This window comes from Molothrus aeneus, chromosome 4 (genome assembly GCF_037042795.1).
Source record: "Molothrus aeneus isolate 106 chromosome 4, BPBGC_Maene_1.0, whole genome shotgun sequence".
Lineage (NCBI taxonomy): Eukaryota > Metazoa > Chordata > Aves > Passeriformes > Icteridae > Molothrus > Molothrus aeneus.
The window spans coordinates 25,775,101-25,795,242 of NC_089649.1; the positions used below are offsets into that span (position 1 = coordinate 25,775,101).

At 39.1% G+C, this 20,142-nt stretch overlaps 1 protein-coding gene across 3 annotated transcripts in view; it reads right to left on the reverse strand.

The window, feature by feature from the left end:
- Window positions 1-20,142, reverse strand: part of EGF (epidermal growth factor) — a 57,245-nt gene that overhangs the window by 36,473 nt on the left and 630 nt on the right. For 2 of the 3 annotated variants that reach the window (XM_066548119.1, XM_066548121.1), the window contains exons 2-6: window positions 11,029-11,160; window positions 7,382-7,581; window positions 6,265-6,446; window positions 5,048-5,278; window positions 3,283-3,485 (exon numbers count right to left, since the gene is read on the reverse strand). In XM_066548119.1, the coding sequence (XP_066404216.1) occupies window positions 3,283-3,485; window positions 5,048-5,278; window positions 6,265-6,446; window positions 7,382-7,581; window positions 11,029-11,160 (948 nt within the window). The remainder of the gene's footprint in view (window positions 1-3,282; window positions 3,486-5,047; window positions 5,279-6,264; window positions 6,447-7,381; window positions 7,582-11,028; window positions 11,161-20,142) is intronic. The other variant, XM_066548120.1, reaches the window with a different exon arrangement.

A 20,142-nucleotide genomic window follows, 5' to 3' on the forward strand; every position in this document is an offset into this window, starting at 1 on the left:
TGGTAAAATCAGGCAAAAAACAGTCACTGTAAAAAAGAAAGTACTTGGAGCACTAGGAGTAGGTGTGTCCAAATGATCATTTTGAGCTCTATGTCAGCACAAGCATATTTAGAGAGAACATGAACTAAGGGATGGTTTGGTTTGGGTCCATACCTAGAGTGACTATGAAAGGGAAAATTCAAGTTTCCTATACCCCCAGTCCTGCAAGTATTATATATTACTTTGTAAAACACTCAGAAATAAGAACAACAGAGAGGGAGCACACATGCAAAAAGGAGAGAAAAGAGAGATTTTTAAGACACAGCATACAAAGACTGTTGTTGTTATTGTTGTTATTGGAGTATCATTACCACATTACTACTCATATTATTTAACAAAAAAGATAATGGGAGATTTTAATGACCATGTGTTTCATTTGGGCAAAAGGTTCATTTGGCCCATTTCAGAGAATCTTTGTATTAGTGTGGCTCTATGAGAAATACAAGAATTATAAATGTTGAGTTCAAATTTCAGACTCAGAACCTTTCTTCAAAGGAAGAAGATATGCAGCACTCATTATTTTATTTTTGTCTCCAAAATGGTAATTTTTGTTTGAACTGATGCTGCTGAATGTGGGTGTGCAGTGTAAGTGCATGCAACCAAAAAGAAACAGAATCCACAAACAAGACCACGTTCAAAGCTGCATCATATGCTTATCATTGTTTCTGATTTTTCTCCCCATGGTTGTACCATTATTGATCTAAGTGGTCTAAAAAGACCTAAGACACCTTGGAGTTACAGAATAAATAATAGAAGCTATAGTTTTGCCATTTGGACAATCTCTGGAAGATAATAATTCTTAACTAATATTAGAACTCTATGTAGCCATAACGATACTGAAAAACCCAATCACATTTCAAAGCTTAAAGAGAATGGGGACTAAATTATGAATCACAAAGTCTATAATGTAATATTTTCTGGAAGAACAGCATTACAAACCACTCTTACTAACTTATTTGTGTTTTGCAGGGTTTTTTCCCCTCCCATCACCTGTCTTACATGGAAATACATATACTCAGATATTAACCTGATGCCTGTATTTTCTGTGTTTCTGTAACGAAATACAACACAATTTCTCAAAAAAAAAATTACAAGAGTACTGAATATCATTAATCTGTTAGGAAAGATATATTTTATGAGCCATTATTAAAAGTGACACACCAAAGTTGTTCTGTGGGCTTACAGCAAACCCGTAGATGAATTAATGCTCTTCCCTCTACTAATTGGCCCTGACCAATCCCAGGAAGTTATTTGAAAGAGAAAGGGAAGAGGGAACCTGAGGAATTTAAGTAGCAAAGTAAATAATTCAAATGACAGTAAAAAAATCAAATCATATCAGTTGCACACTTCTCCTAAGTTCCCTTTTCATCTGAAGGAACTCACTAGTTATCTGCTTTAAAGAAGGCTTGATAATTCACAGCTGACACTACATTGCGATGTACATTTTCTTAGCTTGTACAGAGCATCCAATTAGTCTAGGTATGCTTTTATCTCCAGGTTTCTCTGTTGTAAGATCAGCTATAAATCTCATTTGAACTCCAGGCTCATTAGTCCTCCTTTCATCCCTGTTCTTGCATTGGATAAGCCAAGCAATGCACATACAAAGTCCAAAAGGTTCATCTGGATTCAGCTTCTTAGGCTTCTTTCTTTCTACTCCACCACTTCCCAGACATTTTACAAGAAGTTATTTGGAATTTTTTTTAAAAAGCCTACTGCTGACAACACTTCCTATAGTATAAAAATTTACGAAACATGTTGGAAATTTACATCCATTTGAAAACATTGGTAGGTCATATATTAATAAAACCAGAGAAAGCCCTTTTCCATGGAAAGAGAAATGCCAGAAAGCAGAATGCTCTGGTGGAAGAAGTGGAGTAAATCTGAGAGAAGAATAAAGGCTAAGTGCCCACAGTCACTGAAATTAAGGTGCACATTCTTGCCCTAGTTCCTCTATGCGAGAGCACCAAATGTGTCAGTAGGAAAAAGTGCTTCCATTTGCCAGAACAACCATTTTCCCCAAAGTAAGGACAGATCAAGTATTGTCTCTGAATAGACACTCCCTGTGCTTACAAGGGTAAGCTTGATTTCCAGGAGCACTATCTTCTGCATCTCAACACGTCTTGGCACGGCAAACAAAGCAAGTGAGGGGGAAAGTGCCTTTGAAGGTTTTGATTTTCCCACTCAGACCAGTCTTCAGAGGGCACAGACTGCATGGTACAGCTGTTGGCTGGCGTGAAGAAAGACAAAGCCTATTTTATAGTAGCTATTTAGGAATAGTTCAAAGATACATTTACAGTTTGATTTTCGTTCATATGAACTAAAACAAACACTATATTCTCCCCATGTTTTTTATACCTCTCTGAATCCATGACTGTCTTCCCTTGGGAGCTGTGCAACCATTGCTTGACACGCAAATGCCTCCACACTCTTTGCTTCATTACTCTTACCCAAGCAAAACTGGTGACAAAAGCTATTCCACTAAAGCAAGAATGCTCTGCTCCCCAGAGACTAGGGGACATGACATTATTTCCCTGGACATCCCCCACTTCCTACTGCCTCAGCAGGAATCCCCAAGGAAGGTGAACTATTGATAGCCAATTACCTTCATTTTTGGATTCACAGTGAAAGGCAGCGAGATGACCAACTCACACTGTGGGCTGCAGTCAGTATCACTTAAAGAGGCAGGAGTCTCTTATCCTATAGTTGTTATGGCAGCTTCAAGACTGTCTAAGATCTGCTGAATTTTAATTGAATCATTTCACTGTGATGAGTGAGCAAAGCTGAGACATCCATTTGTAGAACATAGTGTGTGCTTAAAATCCTTCGCTGCCATAATAGTCAAAGTTGTTTAGATGTGCTTTAGACTAAAACTTCCAGAATGAAGCAGACATTTGGTGAGGATAATGTAGACAGAGGGTTAAAAATCTGTATGCTTTGTGCATTTAGCAGGAAAGCATAAAAATGTCTTTGTGTAAAGAAAGGCAAGAGAATGAGAAAGTCACATTTATCTGCATGTGTGTATACATGAATGAAACAAGCAGTTCATGCTTGGCATGCTTCTACCCTGATACTCAGCTGGAGCTGCACACACCAAGTGGAACTGTGGACCACTGAAGTGGAAAAAAAAACCTTTTTCCTTCATTTCACTGAGGCCTGGAATTTTGCCAAAGACAGTTCTTACTGCAGAGAATCAGAATGTATGACGTTATTATTCTCACGCATAGCGGCATTACATTTACTTACCCAAATCCTGAGAAGCAATCCTTGCACCTGGCTGCTTAAATGGATGTACTATTTTTATCTCCACTGGTGGGAAAAATGATGGTTTCAGGCTAATTGTGACTACAACATTTCCAGTATATTTGTTGGCTCTCCATATCATGCCAGACTTCAAGTCTGAGTAGTACAGGTGCTCAGCAAAGAGAGACATACCAAGCAATTGATGTCTACAAGAGAAGAGAGCAAAGTGGCACATTACATGATTCCTATATATTTACTCAGTCAAACATTTCCTGAGTGCCTAGTTCAGTCAGGTTCACTGAATATTACCTTTTTTTAAATATTATATATATATACACACACACTGTAGTATCTTCTATATATGAGAATCAGAGAATCAGAAGAGGTGCAGAGACATTCCCAAAATAATTCAGCACTCATAATCCTGCTAATTTGCAAGAAATAGACACAAAATGGATAACCTGCATTTCTCACAGGTTTAATGATCTATTGGTCGGGACTGACTTAAATGGGAGAGAAATTCTAGGTGTGACCCTGCTTCTGGTGAATCCAGCAACCAAAATGGAAACTTGGTCTGTTCAAGGATGTAGGTCAGATAAGTTCCACTGTTTCCCAATATCCAGTGCCTGCTCTGACAATTCTGTCTGAGGATATCAGGGTGGAGATGGAGTGGTAGGAGTAAGGCACTCCTAAAACCCATCTTCTGCTGCTTCCCCTATCTCAGGAATGTAGTTTCCATTCTCTGATCAGTTGTAGCAGCTAGCAGAAATCACAAAAGGGCCAAGTTTTAAATAAGAGAGAAATCAGAAAAACACTGGAAAAGGTATTTTTGTCTTCTGCTTTCCAGGAAAACATATTCCAGGTGGAAAAGAGAATCCAGATCCAGAATCCAGATCATCCAGGCTAAATTAATACTCCAGTGAACAACAACCAACACAAGGGAGAAAGGGGAAAAAAGTAAGGAAAAATCCAAACTGACTGCTGGCATTGCTGGGAGAAGCCAGCTTTGTGTTCATCACATGAAAATGATGGACCACATATTTAAACAAGCAGACCAGCAAAACTGACTTTTTCTCCACTGTCGGAACTCCCTTTTACACACCTGGAGACCCAAGCATACTGAAAGACTCTGTGGTGACAGCCTTTTCCTGATCCCCTCACTGACCCCGTGGCCACCACTGGCACCTGAACCCCTGCACAGCATGAAGACCAGAAGGACATGGGTCTAAGAGCCCCCTCACTGTGCTCAGCACTGGCACTGGGGCAGGACAATTCTCTTGCACAGCACAGTTTTCACCACATCTGCTGATGCTTCTGGAGAGCCTGAGCACAGGGCCAAGCCTCCCCAGGCAGCAGCAAAGGAGGACAACAGGCTTAGATGAGGATGGAATTCAGTCTCCTGAGCACAGCTCAGACACCTGAGATCACCCACTGTGACCTTGGATAAATCATTTAATCTCTCCTTTCAGCTCCTCTCTCTGCAGAAAAAGGCCACTAATAAATACTCAGAGAGGATTTCTAAGGATTAATTAGTTATCATTTGCTGAAAGCTTGGAAGATGGAGAGTGCTGAGTGGCAATTATTATCCTTATAACAGCGACATTTTTCCATTTTCCTATTATTAATGTTACATTTGCAGTCACAGGCCGTTTGCATTACACTTTATACTCCTCATGTTGTGAACTGACCCAATAAAAGGGAGGATGAGGAAGCTTAATTGCATCCCTGAAATAAATGTTTTATTTCTGACAAGCTGAGGAAAACTCACCGGACAGAATTTCTGAGGAAACGAACAGCTCCACCTTCATAGTCACATGATCCAATTTGGGAAATCTCTTTTCCGTGGTCATGTTGGATCCAGTAGAGCCTTGTGTCAACCAAATCTAGTGAGATGGCCTTTATTTTTTCTGTAGTTTTCAAAATATTTATCATATCACTTCCACTGAGGGACGCTCGGTGTATGCTGGAAACTGTACCATCTGAAGACAAGAATAACAGCCTGCAGGCAAGAGAGGCATGTTCAAAAAACAAAACAAAACAAAACACCCCACAACAAACAAACCCTACATTTTCAAAATAAATCACATCACAGCTACACACTCTTTATTAAATTATTTACTTACTCCCATATACAGAGTTTCTCAGTGTGGTACTAGAGCTACGAGTACTGCTGGAGGTACTAGAAACTAGTATTACTAGAGGTAGTAGCAATTTCCCTCAAGTAGGTCAAGCAGGAATCAGCCCAGCTTAACCACAAGGCACTATTGTCTGTCTCTCTACTTTGTTCAGACATGCAGTCAATTTCCAGTCAAGGAAACTGGAATTACTTCTCAAATCTATGGGGTGCTCCTGCAAATTTGAGGAAAGGCAGGTCTGATGTCCAGGCCCTAAATCCCACAGAGATGGCAAGATTCCAAAGAGTATTAGCAATGCTACTATCATCAGAAAATTGGTTTATGTACAAGCAGCAGCAGTGGACTCAGAACCAATATTTGGAGATGCTAATAAAAAAGGGAAACAGCAGCATACTGTCAGTTTTGACTTTTTTTTTTTTTTCAGAAAATGTATCAATTTTTGTTCTAAGTGTGCTGGGTCTGGAGCACAAGTGACTCTCAGCATTTGCAGGCATCATTCCCTTTGCTTCTCCAATACTGCTTTCCTACCCAGAAACTTTGCTGAAAGAGGGTAGATTGAGATTGGATATTAGGAAGAAATTCTTTACTGTGAGGGTGGTGAGGCACAGGAATAGGTTGCCCAGAGAAGTTGTAGATGCCCCCCACCCCTGGATCTGTTCAAGGCAGGTCAGATGGGACTTTGTGCGACCTGGTCTAGTAGAAGGTGTCCCTGTCCCTGCTGATTGGGTTGGAACTAGATGACCTTTAATGCCTCTTCTAACCCATTTCTATGATTCCATGAAACCACAATTGTAGTACTTTGCATATTTGGAGTCCATTTCAATGAAATTACTGACGCCTTTAAAATTACCTTTGCTCAGCATCAATGGTAATCCTTGTGGGACGACCAACAGCTCTCAGAAGAACTCGGCGTTTCTTCCCATTCATGTCGGTTGCTTCTATGGTTCCTTTTTGTCTGTTGGCCCAGAGAATGTCTTGATTTATCCAGTCAATAGCAAATCCTGAAATGCCTTTGTCTATGTAACACAGTCTCTGTAAACAAGAAAAAATGAGTTGACAAGAGGAATCCTAATGACTACTCTAAACTTGGCTTTTGTTACAGGGAATAGAAGACCCAGCTGAAACTTTCCCGTTCATTCCTTTGCCTGCTTCATTTTCTTTCAGACCTGTAGCTATTTCTCTTTCTTTTTCTTTCATGACTTTCATTTAATCTTTGTACTTACACGTACCCCCTCTGAACTGAGTGGCTCCCTGCAAAAGGAGAAACTGTTCTGCACAGGAAATTATCTGGATTAATATTTAGCTACAACTTTTCGATTTGGCACACTATGAAACATCCAGGCCTGTACTGTTACAGATGGAAGTTTCCTAACACAGTGCTGCTGGACCTAGATGCCTTAAAATCAGTGAAAATGTATGAGTGAAAACTCCACAGAGGTAAATGATACTGGCAATCTCTCTCAAACAAAAGAAAACTCTCACAGTAATGAAGTTCAGCCTGTCTGCCCTTCCTAATCAGCCAGACGCAATGAACTACACTGTTTTTTTCTGAACGAAGAATAAAGTGCTAACAGCATTTATGCAACCATAGAAACCAATAAAAGGTTTGAGAAAAAATGAGTAGGAATTCAAGCACATTCTTCTCATAGCATTTGTGTCAGCTTGTGTTACAATAATCTTGAAGACAACGTTGTAATGCCAGAGAATAATCTATAACTGATAGAAGCATTAAAGTCTACAAAGCCTTAATTTGTTTGAATTCCCTCTCCTGCATTCACCTGATCCTGTATGTACTGAATGTGAATGCCAGTAAAACAGCCTGGGCTCAGGGTCAGAACCATTACATGAACAAAAGCAAAGTGCTAAGTGATGAACAGTAAAGGCAGAACTGTACCCAAGGAGCAGGGGGTTTCCACAGAGGGGTTTACACATTAACTGTGAGAATTCCAAAGAACTGATTACTTTACCTCTCGTTTTGTACCATTTAGATTAATTCTTTGAAGTAGTCGCCTTTCAGAGTCTACCCAATACACTTTCTCTTCTATATAATGAAAATCCATAAGTGTTGATGGACCAGTATCAGAAACCAATCTTTCATGATTTGTCCCTTCAGTGTCAATTCTAAAGATGGCATTTCCATGGCTAAAAAGCAGGAATGGTGCTGGATCTGGTGTGGAGAAAACAAAATGAGACCAATTAATTGATAATCATTGTAATTTTGCTGCATTAAATTCTCATCAGTTGCATACTAGTCAAAGAGAAAGTTCAAGATTTAGAAGTCTCATTTCTTAATAGCAACTTTCTAGGTGTATCACAGAAAACCAGTTATATATAAATGGAATGGTCCTTTCACATTTGATGCTGAAAATTATGGCAAAAATCTGAGTTAGGAAACTGAAATGAGAGTGGTTGTTACCACATATCCCAAACCACTACAGCCCAGTCAGAGGTCAGAACAACTGCTGCATGCTTGCCAACTGAGGTTGAAAGAAGTTTGCCATGGATGTGTCTCCAAGCTGAAGATGACTTCAAATTATTGTGCTATAGCAAGAATTTATCACAGAAAGGTAGCCTGGAACCTTCCTTTAACTATCAAAAAAGGGAAATTGAAGATCCCAAGACAGGAAAAATGAAGATACTGGAGACTGAGGAGGTTTCTTGTGCTGTAGAAGGCTGAAGGAAAACAAAAGACCTGTACTTAAAACTTTGACAGCTCAAAAGCAACAACTTCTTCCAGACAAAATCTCTATTTGTAACGGGCAAAGGGTAAGAATATAACAGTAACTTTACATAAAATATGTTAAAATGAAAGGTGCTCCTATTGTGCCCCATACTCCAGAAAACTAATTAAGGCTGAAAGTGATGAGCAGCTAGGATGATCCCAGTTTAAGGTTGCCTTGATGCAACCTTAAAACAAGGTATGGAAGTACAACTAGTATGGCAAAATAATTTGGGTTGATCCAGTTTTATTAAGTCCTCTTTGTTATTTTTAGTGTGTCACTGTAGAGTACAATTAAGATTGTACAAGGAACCTTGACTACAATTAGGAACTCTATTGTTCAAGGAATCCTAACTACCTTTCCAAACCACAAGGGTTTTCATTTAGGCTGTCTGTCAAGTGCATATAGGAAAGCAGTTCTTCTGTAACCAACATAATTTAAGTTTCATTTTGAAAATAAACATGGCTATGTTGTTTGCTTTTTGGTTTGTTTATATATAATAACTTATTTGTGGGCATCGAGTCTATTCTTTAATTTAATTTTAAACTAAAAAAACCGTACAGAACATAAATTCCACTGTGTTAGTAAGGTTGGAATTTTAGAACATGGTTGCCTGAAACAACAGATCCTGTCATACAAGTGATCCTCAAACCAACTGACTTTGAAATGTAATTTTTTATATAGATCCAACAGGATGACAGCTTTCAAGCCTGTGTAATCAACTGCTGAATTATTCTACAATGAAGAAGCAACTTTCCATTCATTGGGAATAGATGCCATCAAAGATGCACTACCACCAGTTTTCTTACACATATACCTTTGAAAATTAAACTGGTTTTATTGACAAGGTTCACTTCTTTTTTTAACTAAATATCTTTACTATTAGAATGAAAACCGAGACTTTAATCTCAACAAAAAGCTCTTCTACAAAATTGAGACAGATGCTTCACCTTCATAGTTGCAAGGTTGTTTAATTCTCCTTTCAAAGCAGAGGAATGAGTCAAATTTTGATTTCTCCAAGTGAAGAAAGTTCTGATGAGCACCCAAGATGTAATTTTGTCTTGTTCACATGGAAGATGGTCAGTACACTCTTTCTATGTTAGTAGAATATTTTGTATCTCAAATTTTAAAGCTATCACCTAATTATAACAGCTGCTTACAGGATTTTAATTACTCCCTTTTCCTGCTGCTACTTGAACTGCGCAACCCCATACAACAATGAACTTGCTTCATGTGAGGGCTAAATGAACATTGAAGAGTGGCCAGGCTGATTTATCTAAGGGATTTGACAGCTACTGCCTTCAGTCTTGCCAATTAGTTGACCAAGAAAACTTTGGTTTTCTCCTTTCCACTCTCTGAATTCCCTACCAGGTTCCTGTGAATGAGGGCTCTAAATGGAACAAGAACTGAACAAAGCCATCTTTTGCTACAGAGGCACCAGTCAGATTTATAACTCAATTTTATCAGAGGTTTAATTACCAGGTAAACCATATCTGCACCAAAGATCTTCCTGCCTTTATAACATGAGGGTATTTCACCTCCTGTATCCCCCACAGAAGGGTTTATACCTGACTTAAGGGTTCCTTATCCATCACAGGAGCTCTATCTGTCACTTTCTGCAGTTACTATAAATGTTAGTAATAAAATGTTAAAAAGTTTAAGTATTCCAATATGAAGGAAAGATTGTTCTTTGAAGGATACCTGTGCACAAATATCACTGGGAAACAACACGTTGGTTTTTACTTCAGTTCAGGAGTGGAGAGTTTGTATAGAGGAACTATGGATGTCTAGGCAGGACCACAAAAAATCCAGTTTGGGTCTTTGTGAGTTACATGTTGCCGATAACTCTGATGATTCTAGGGCCTCTATTCTAAAATAATTGTGTTAATGACAGTTTGGGAGATCTACAGAATAATTTTGGTTATGTTCATGGTCCCAAAATCTACACACATAGGGACTCAAGTACAGCTCCCACTTCTTAGGTCAGAAACGTGCCTTGTCACATCCCATCTCTGCATTAGCAAGATAAATACTAGCCAAAAAATCCTAGCCAAAAAATAGAAAACTTGAGGTCCTGGATCAGAAGGGAGATATGGTGTATCCCAGGCAGGAACCAAAGCCAAGCATTCAGGAAGTCAAAGTGGAGAGGTTAGAGATGAACTTCAGAACACTCCCACCTCAACCTCTAGATGCAATATAGGATTAAGCTAATCAATAAAATCCAACTCTTTTATTTTTTCCCTGGGTAGCATCAGTTGAGGACAAAATGAGGTTTAATCAAAGGCTGTAACTGCGAATATTTTACTCTTAGAAGAGCTAAAAACTTCTAAATTTAAATGCGTCTCCCGCATTTAAAAATCAATTTATACACTCATGTCAGAGGAAAGGAGAGAAATAACTCACAGTGGCACTTGTGTTTTAATGGATGAAAACCAATGGATGAAAGCAAAAATAAGGGCATCCTGCTTCTGATCTTACAGCACTGTCCCTAGAACCTAAACATACTGGGAACAAACCAAGGCCAGCAGACTGAAAGCAGCCAAGGTAGCAGAATCTTGTGCACTGCCATGTCTTCTTGGAAGTAAGGATGGGATAAGAGAGTTTACAATTTTAAACTGGCAGAGAGGGCAAATAGGAAGTAATTTTTAAGTTTACTGGGTTTTTTTCATATGTTCATTCATCTTTCTACCACCATAGTTTACATTCTTCACCATCATTCTCCTGTGGCACCCATTTTTGGCCTTGCCTCTTACCCACATAGTAGCAGATTTTTTGTCAGCAAACCAGAGAACCCCAGTCACTGACCAGTGGGGACCAGCAGGCCTGGTTCACTTTGAAAAGGAATGCTAACTGAATCTCTAAAGCCCTTTTTCAGTCATCAGAAATGTCCTTACCATTCACATAGCAAGACTGCTTGTCAATATCCAAGGAGTAGCCAGGCAAACAGGAGCAGATGTACGACCCTGGAATATTGATACAGGTTTGGCCACAGGTTCCCAAACCACCTTCAAGGCACTCATCAATATCTGAAATAGGTATTTGAAAAAGATCAGGAAAATTCAGCTAGCAATAGCAGCAAATAACAAGGAGAATGAATACCTTTGACAAACTTATCTAATAATATATTGTCACAAAATTTAATATCTCATCATTAAAAAATTAAATGAGGATGGCTATGTATTCCTTCATGCATTGGTTTCAGAGTTATGGGGGGTGGGGATAATTTGTCATTGTCACATTAACAGTGATTTTGCAGGGTGTTGGGTTTTTAGTTTGGGTTTTTTGATTGCCAAGGGAAATTACCCCTTTCCCTCATGTCTGGGCACTGGTCTCTAATTGCTCAAACACAGGGAACAGACTTGTCTTGATTTGTGTTATTATTTGCTATGCAAATGCAGCTTGCAGCTGCTTGCTTCTGTCTTTATCCCTTTTCCAACAGTAAAAATTTTGCCAACAAATTAACAGATTTTGCAAAACAGCAAAGCAGAAAACAGATTGTCACAGCACCGAGGTCAACACTGAGCTCATTTTTGTTTGAGTCAAATCTCAAACAGACACACAAAGCACTAAAATTCCCACTGTATTCTGACAGAAACAAGCCCAAACCAAGGCACTGAGCAAATTAATTAGAAACTAGGCTTTTAACTGGTAAGTTAGGCTAGAAGGTTTAGGAATTGAAAGACATTTGAAGTATTTATGGTGTTTTGTCAGGGCTTGAGGAAGTGACTATTAATTAAGTCCCAAACAAAGGAATCTGCTTAAAAAAATAAGTCTACCACTGAGGACTGTAGTTTATACTAAGGGGGAAAGAAATTTGCAGTACCATGGATAATTGTCCCACAAAATTGAGATAAATTTTAGTTCCTGCTGAATACAAAAACATCTGATATTAACTTCCCAAGGTACTTGACATCACACAGTACCGTATGCTGGTATATTTCTTGTATATTTTCCTTCTTCAACTACTGTGTGATGGTTGCTCTAAGGAGTAGCTTTTTTCTTGCCCATGAGACTCAGCACATGCAGGAATGAAGGAATCAACACATTTTGTTTTAAAGAGATACATTTGAATAAGTCACTAAGGGATGTGGATTCACAACAAACTAGGTCTGTGTGTGTGTTATGTGAGAATTCCCTTAGTTTAAAGAACAACACCTTGACTACAAGGGACAGCAATTTAACCAACTCACTAAAGACTTTGAAAGAAACTTTCTCAGCAACTCAGGGAGACCTAAGCAAGCATGTGGTTCTGCAAACCAGTCTCCTTCACTGCTTTAAGAAACTATGCTTAGAAAGAAGAGTTCCAAGGGGTTTCAAAGTACCAAAGATGTTCAGAAAGAATGTCAATGCTTTTCAGCACCTAATGTGTCTGTACCAAATAGGGAAGGCTTCCATATTGTTTACAGAGTTTTCCCACAAGTTCATGCTCCAAATAGTAGCTGAAGTAACTTGACAATGTATGAAATGTAATCAGAGCACATGCAATTGATTCTTGTTTGATTAGAAAGATAAAGCAGAAGCATTTTCAGCAATGTAATTCCATAAAGTACTCTAATTCCACCCCACAATTTTCTCCAAACAATCAGCTTTCAGGAGCATATTTTCCCACAAGTACTAGGATTGTACATTCCATTCTCCACAGCATTAAAAGAGAAACTCTTCCAAATCCCCTCTAGGAAGGTTTGATGGGCTTAGAAGTGTGTTAATGTGCTACAGACACCATGGGCTCCAGGTCACCTCTAAAACAAGATACTCCTGGCAAACACTGCCTGGATGCCACTGACACTAAAGGGCTCTTTGATGGCCCAAGGGGAAGGGCTGTGATGACCTCAGCTCCTTGTCCAGCTGCTGTCAGAGTTAGACATAAACACTGTTTGCCACTCCCTCCCTGATGCACTGGTTATTAAATCAAGTAATTGGCTGACTAAGCTGGACACTTGACCTGATCCAGCCACCAGCACCACAGCAGGTGTGAGAATGTGTTGATAATGTAGTTTAAGTCTGTCAATATACTTTTATGACAGTAATAGCTTGCTAAATGAGCCTGAAGTTATTTCTCTGTGGAAATCACAAGTATGGGTGAAAAACACAAATGTGTAGATACAGGATTACTAAAGAGAGAGGTTTTTTGACCAAGCAATGCAAAGCACTGATGAGCTATTATACAATCACAATAAAGAGCACATTAACTAAGAGTAAAAAAATTAGGCCTGGCCTATAGATTGCATCTGAAAGACTGCTTTCTCTGAGAAGGATTTGTGTTCATACTGGACACAAAGCTGACTTCTTAGCATGTTACTGGGCAAGAAAATTCAAATCACAACACAAATAAACACGGGAGAAATTAATGACTATGAGCACAACAAATGCTTTTCTATATGGCAGTGGTCAGACTATATTGGCATGCTGTTTGTATTTCTCAGATAAAGGTTGTTAAAGGATCATGAAAAATTAGAAAGTGTATACAACAAGGATAGAAAGCCTGATTTGAAGGTAAAGAAAAGTGCCTTTCTATGAGAAATTCAAGAGCTCAGAATGCTTAAATTATCAGAAAGAAGCTTGGAAGAAGGATTAAGCACCACAAATTAATACCTTCACAAAGAAAATGTAGTAGATTTTCTAAAAGACACTATAATCTTTTTCAGGAACAATTTAACAAGCAGTAATAGCTGAGAACTAAAGCCAGGGAATTCAAATTCAGATATTAAATTCACATTTTAACAGGAAGGGTGAATCACTAAGGGAACTAGTTACCAGGGAAAACCCTGAAGGCAGTGAATATTCAAAAGTCAAGGTCAGACTGGGAAGACATGCTTTTCCAAATACAGGTTACTGAGCAACAGACGAAGGTTAAAGGACAATGACCCTTTATTTCCAGGGGGGATTCTCCAGGTTTATATGAGTATACAAAACTGACTGTCCAAGAATGAGAACACTGGTTGGTCAGGCTGCAGGAATTTACATTCTTTTCTCAGTAAAAGTACTTTAAGAGAAGATTTCAGGGTTATCAGCCTGTCCATTTTCACCACCACCAAAATTCACGCAGTAAAAGCAAATCCCATACATACTGAATACTGAAAAGCAAGCCATGGCTCCAGCTGCAGACTGGCTCTCAAGGAAGGAGAACTGCCCAATAACAGAGCAGGGGCCCAGGGGCAGGGGCAGCTCATCCACTGGACAGTGGCCTTCCAGTGGTGAGCAGGAAGAGCCAAGAGACACAGTGTTATTGTGAAACAGGCCACAACACTGTGAATGTCTGGCTTTTATGGCTTTAACAATGGAAGAGGAACCTATGCTTATCATCCTCTTTTCATCGTTTAAAGTACAAAAAAAAAAATCCAGGCATAAAACCCAAATCGAACCAACCAATCAAGCAATCAAACCACCAAGCCCAAAGTAAAATAAACCAAAAAAGGCTGGTTTTTAAGGTTTAGGAAAACTCAGTCAGAAAACCATCCATCAGGTGTAACTAGCAGGGCCTTCATCTGCACTCTTAGTGCCAAAGGAAAGCATGGATTTGCATCCTGTTGAAGCTGTTTTACGTGTCCTGGCAACCACATCCCCCAGTGGGAACTTTACCCTGTGAAAGAAATCGGCTTAGTGAACACAAAAGCTGTCTGCAGTGCCCTGACAGCCAGCCCTGAAAGGAAGAATGAGGTTCTGCTTAGTTCTCAAAGACTTCTTTATGCAAAAAATGCCTTAAGAATCAGCAAAAACGATGAATCATGTCATCACGATGTTGGCAGCTCTCAAAGACTTTGCATACAAATATACTACTTTATTGAGAGTCCTGAGAAAGGCTCTGCTTGCAGAAGGTTGAAGCATTAGTATGCCTGGCAAGGACACAGAGAAACCACAGTGAGCCAGAACTTGTATTTGATTATGGCCCCAAATTCATACATTATATACATAAAGTATACGTGCAGATGCATACACTCAAATAACCTCATGCAAATCTAGTTCCTGGTGAGTTGGACTCGTGATTAATTCAATCAGCTGGGTCCAACCACCACCATAATCTTTTCAACAAGGCTTAACATGAAATTTCATCTGGGTGACAAAGAAAGGAACCCATCATTTTTATCTATTGTGTTTAAAGCATCCAGCTCAAAGAACAGAAAACAGCTAGAAATGGAAGAAGACACTCCAGCTATCAGCAGCTCAAAATGAAACAGACGATGCACAGTTCAGTATATTTTATCTCCAATTTTAAATGAGGCCTAAAATACAACCTGATCACTCACAAATTTTGAGAGGGTAGAGGTTGTGAAATGCTCATGTACCGTGGTTAGAAATACAACATGAACACATTGAGGGCATTACAACTCCTGGTGTCTTCCAGGCCAGAGATGATCATGTCATAGATATGACACCAAGTGAGAACATATGATTTATCAAGTATAAAATCAAATCAAATTTAGAATTTAAATACAATTTAGAAAAGAGTTGCAGACATCTTGTAGAGAAAGGACAAAAAGATCCCCAGGAACAACAGCAACTCTTTTTTTCCCCTTTCTGTACTCCAATCTCAAGTGTTTGCTCACTAGAATGGAAAAAAAATTCTACCCTTGAAATCAATTTTATGTGAAATAAAGTCTATGTGTAAATTAGTAGCTACAAAACAGACCTCTACTTCCAGGATCATGCAACTTCCAACATATTATTGCTGGCTTGCCTTTCAAAGTTGGAGGCCATGAGGCATCATCAAATACTGTCCTCCAGCTCCCTTTACAATCAGATTTCAGATTAGGTACTAAAAAGTAGTTAGGGATTTTTTTAGAACAGAATACAAAATTAGTAACTGCTATTTTACAATGAGTTTTTTAATATTATTTACTGGCTCAGGAGTCTGCCCCTTAGCCCTCTTTAGTATTGGGCATCATGTGAGGGGTGATGCCATTTCTGTCTTTTCTTGTAACATATTTGTCTCCTTCCTATTTTGATCCAAGTTTTCATAGCTGAGGATAGTATTTCTCCACATTCAGCTGCATCCAGCTGAATGTGAATCTTCTCATGAATTGGTCTGTGGTTCAGACCCATGTTCAAGAATTCCTGACTACTATTTGGTAAAAATATTTACAAGCTCCTTTTTCCACACCAGTATAATAAGAAGTAAGCTAGCTGGAAAACAGCTACTGAAAACAAGGAAAAAAACACAAATCCACTGCAGCTCTTCTGAAATACAGAGGAAAGTACAGGCATCTTATTAGGTTTATTCCTGTCATGACAGGGGTAGGGAGTGGTTGCCCACTTCATTGGCTCTTACTGCTCCTTATGAGATGCTTGCAAAGAAAGAAAGGAGAGTTTAAAAGGTTTTGGCATTTCATATTTCTCAGAATATACACAAGAAGTTTTAACAGTATGTCTTTAGAAATATGGAGTAAAGCGAAGACAGGATTTAGATAATTAAGGGGAATTTAAAGATGTAAATCAAAGACTAATAACTTTATGTTCCTCATCTCAGTGGTAGGAGAGAGGTGAACAGGAAGAAAGAAAAGAGTAAAGCTTGACACACAGAAGGAAGCATGTGACCAAAAGAGCTGACCTACATAGCTGCAGTTGTCACCTTCTAATTGCAGGCTGTAGCTCTGTAGGGATGAGCAGCATGTTAGCCCCGTAGAAGTGACAAGGGCTCAGCAGTTAATGTCAGAAATGTCTTAAACTCAGATGTGCTGAGTTTAAGAACCTATGATCAGTCAAAACTTCAATAATATGGGTCTTGTTTTGCCTTCTTCCAAGACTTTTTTACAATACTGTTTGGTATCTTAAAAATTATTATCTTTCTTCATTTTTCAAACTTACATAGTATTTAAAGTCAGCCCTGAAACCAAAGTACACTTCCAGTCTTGCAGTATCCAGAAGATAATATATTTACCTAGGGTAGCCCAAGACTAACAGACATTAATATCTACTCTAGAATTGATAATTCAAGAGGCTGCTCTAGGCACTTCTTCAGACAAACATGGAAAACTTTTTCAGTCTTGAGTAGGGAAAGCATCTATGCACCATGAGAGAATAAAAAATACTGTTGTTAATGTGGTGTTTCAGGAGGGCACAAGGCAACTGATTCCAGCAGGTGTAGGCCCATCCTCTGGTACACGGTGTTAACCTTACATTGTCAAATATGTTACAAATCAAAGCCCTCCTGGGACCAATTATGCATGTGGTTTTTTCTTTGTAGCAATAATAACTCCTCTGTAGGCCAGACTATTTTTTTTCAGAGGTAGAAGGTTCTATGTTTCCACTGGGGTCTACAAAACAGGAGTTATTGAAGGCGACTGATCCTCATAGCATGTTAAAATAAGCTATTAATTCAAGATGGCATGTCAAAAATTGCAGAAGTGCTTCCAATTCTACCATAACTTGTCAATATATTGATGCATTCATTCATCAGACTAGTTTAGCTCTGACCTTGTGATCTCTTCTCCCATACCTTTTTTCCTATAAGCCTTGCTGTTTTGGGACTAACAGTGCCTCAGAAAGGTCCCTTCTCTCTTGTCATTACAAGTCAGGATTCAAATAATCTCTCTTAAAATAACTCCAAAATTATGTGAGACATTTGGCGTTAGATTTCATTATACTTCCACAGGATGAGGAGGTCTTTGATCTTTGAATATCTATAGAAATTAAAGGAACTAATTAAGGAGTGAGCTATTTAGCAATGTAAGAAGATGACCTGGGCCTTCGTCTTAAGCTGCAGTGTGGAAACCAGATCTAGAAAAGCCTACACACATTCCGGCATGTATCACTTGTAGCAGCTCACTAACAAAGAGCAGACACCTTCTCAATTCAGGGGAATCCTTATGGCTGGCAGGTTGCCACCACAGCCTCAGATGATGAAGAACATTTTGCAGTCGGTGTATCTATTACAGCTCGCCAAGAATGGTGGCCAAGCCACGATTCAGCTTGCTGTCATTGTTCACAGTGCAGTGGTATGGTCACATCTCCCACTCACCATTTTTATCCCCAGTATTACCTTCAAAGCCTGCCTCCAGCTTCCTGCCACTTGCTTCCACTGCACCCTCTGTCTCACATCATTACTGAACTAGAACATCACGCGTCCGGTCTTCTGCCCAGAGCACCAGTTGTCCAGGACACAGAGGAAAGAGAAAGGGAAATCCCTTACACCAAAGCATCCTGCAGTCTTACATTTCATGTCAAAATTTCACCTTTGCTTAATCCCCTGTAATCCAGTGGCCTGTAAGTGAAAAATTACCATAATGCTTCTCATTTTTCACTTACTCTGTGTCACATGGAACTGCTCAGAGTATGTCACAGTAACACCAACTCTTATGCAGGAGATTTCTTCTGCTGATATTTCTTGAAGAATTTGCTGAGCTACCAGCCAATCTGTTTCAGTGCTTTATCTAGAGTTCTTCATTCATACAGCAACTAATTTTCAACAGAAGAGACTTTATGCAGAGCTGGTTATGTCTTCATTAATGGAAGAGCATTATGCATCGATGTGCAAAATATGTCCACTGGGAAAAAAAAAAGCCTTTGCAGCCTTTTGCATATTAATATTTAGAGTCGTGTTTTTAACTCATTGAACAGTAGCCAAGCAATTCCCTTCATCTCAGTAGGATTCTTCCATTATACACAAGCTCTTAACTGGGAAACCTGGTAATGCAGAAGCCATAGCTAATGGACATCCTAAAGGGCTCTTGGAAGCTAAGTACATGCTAGCAAATGGTATGGATCTATAGGAAAGGCTGTGTAAACAGCAACAGCTGCTAAGGATATGGCACACCCACTGCATGTATCTCAGCCTGAACTTACAGAGACCCAGGCCGAGGCTGGTCCCATGGACCAAATGGCCACTAATAGCAAAAAGAGGGAAAATGATCCCTACAGGGACACCCTCTGGTTCAAGTTTGCCTAAAGGGAGTCCAGTCTGTGCACTTTGAGAGTGCTTTTCAACATGAAGCAAATGTAGTAAGAGGTGGCAATATGGAGCTTAATTTCAGAAGCGTACTTTTCCTTTGAACTGAAGCATCAGGGTAGGAGCACTCTAGGTGTGTTTGGCTCTTAGATAAACCTTCAGTCAGGTTTACAATTTGTACACAAAAAATGTCCAGCTCCCCCCCCTCAATTTGACAGCATTTAACATGCAGGCTTCTATTTTGTGCTTACGAGATGATATTTCTTGGCAGAAAGCACAGAGGAAGCACCTGTTACTGGATCATTAGAATCATGACAAGAACTGAGTCAGAGCCCCTGAAGCCCAAGGAATCTAAGGCAAAAGCATTAACTCCAAGTATCAGGAGCTGCTTGAATCCTTTCAGAGCATTTCCTCATCTCCTAACTGCAAAGCTCACAACTTCATTGGTTCTGGATTTCTTGAAAAAATTGGACCTCAGGGTAGCAGGGGAGGGAGAAGGGTTCTGTCATCCTTTGTCTTACACTTTGTAAAGAATTGAAACCTGCATTTTACATGCTCCAAATCACTGGAGATGATTACAGGAATGTTGGAGTTGCACATTTCTCCCAGAGCTCTCTACCACAGTATTAAGCAACCTGCTATTCATGTATTGTATGAGATGCATTATTAGCATGAGCATACAGACCTATATGTAATAATAAGCATAGAAAAAATAGCTTTTTAAGTTATCTAGCCCACATCTAAATGCATACTAATACATAATCATTAAAACACTCTTCATATATGTATACAGAAATAAAAAATACACCTATACCCAAACTTTTCATATATTGAAGCATGAATACATGCATGCTCATGTACTGAAACTATGGAGACACTAAAGCTATGGTAGAGAACAGTTCATATCTCTTAATGATCATATGAAAACCTATTCTGCTTTCTGATAGTTAAACCAACAGACAAGTGCTGATTTCTGAAAGAAAAAAAAAAAGAGTTCTATTCATTTTGAAATGCAACAGATATTGAGAAACTGATTTTTCAGTTCTGCCAGTACAATTCACAAGCAATCTGTAAAAAAACTTTTCAAAAATTATAAAGCAAAATTAAGAGAATATAAATGCAGTTT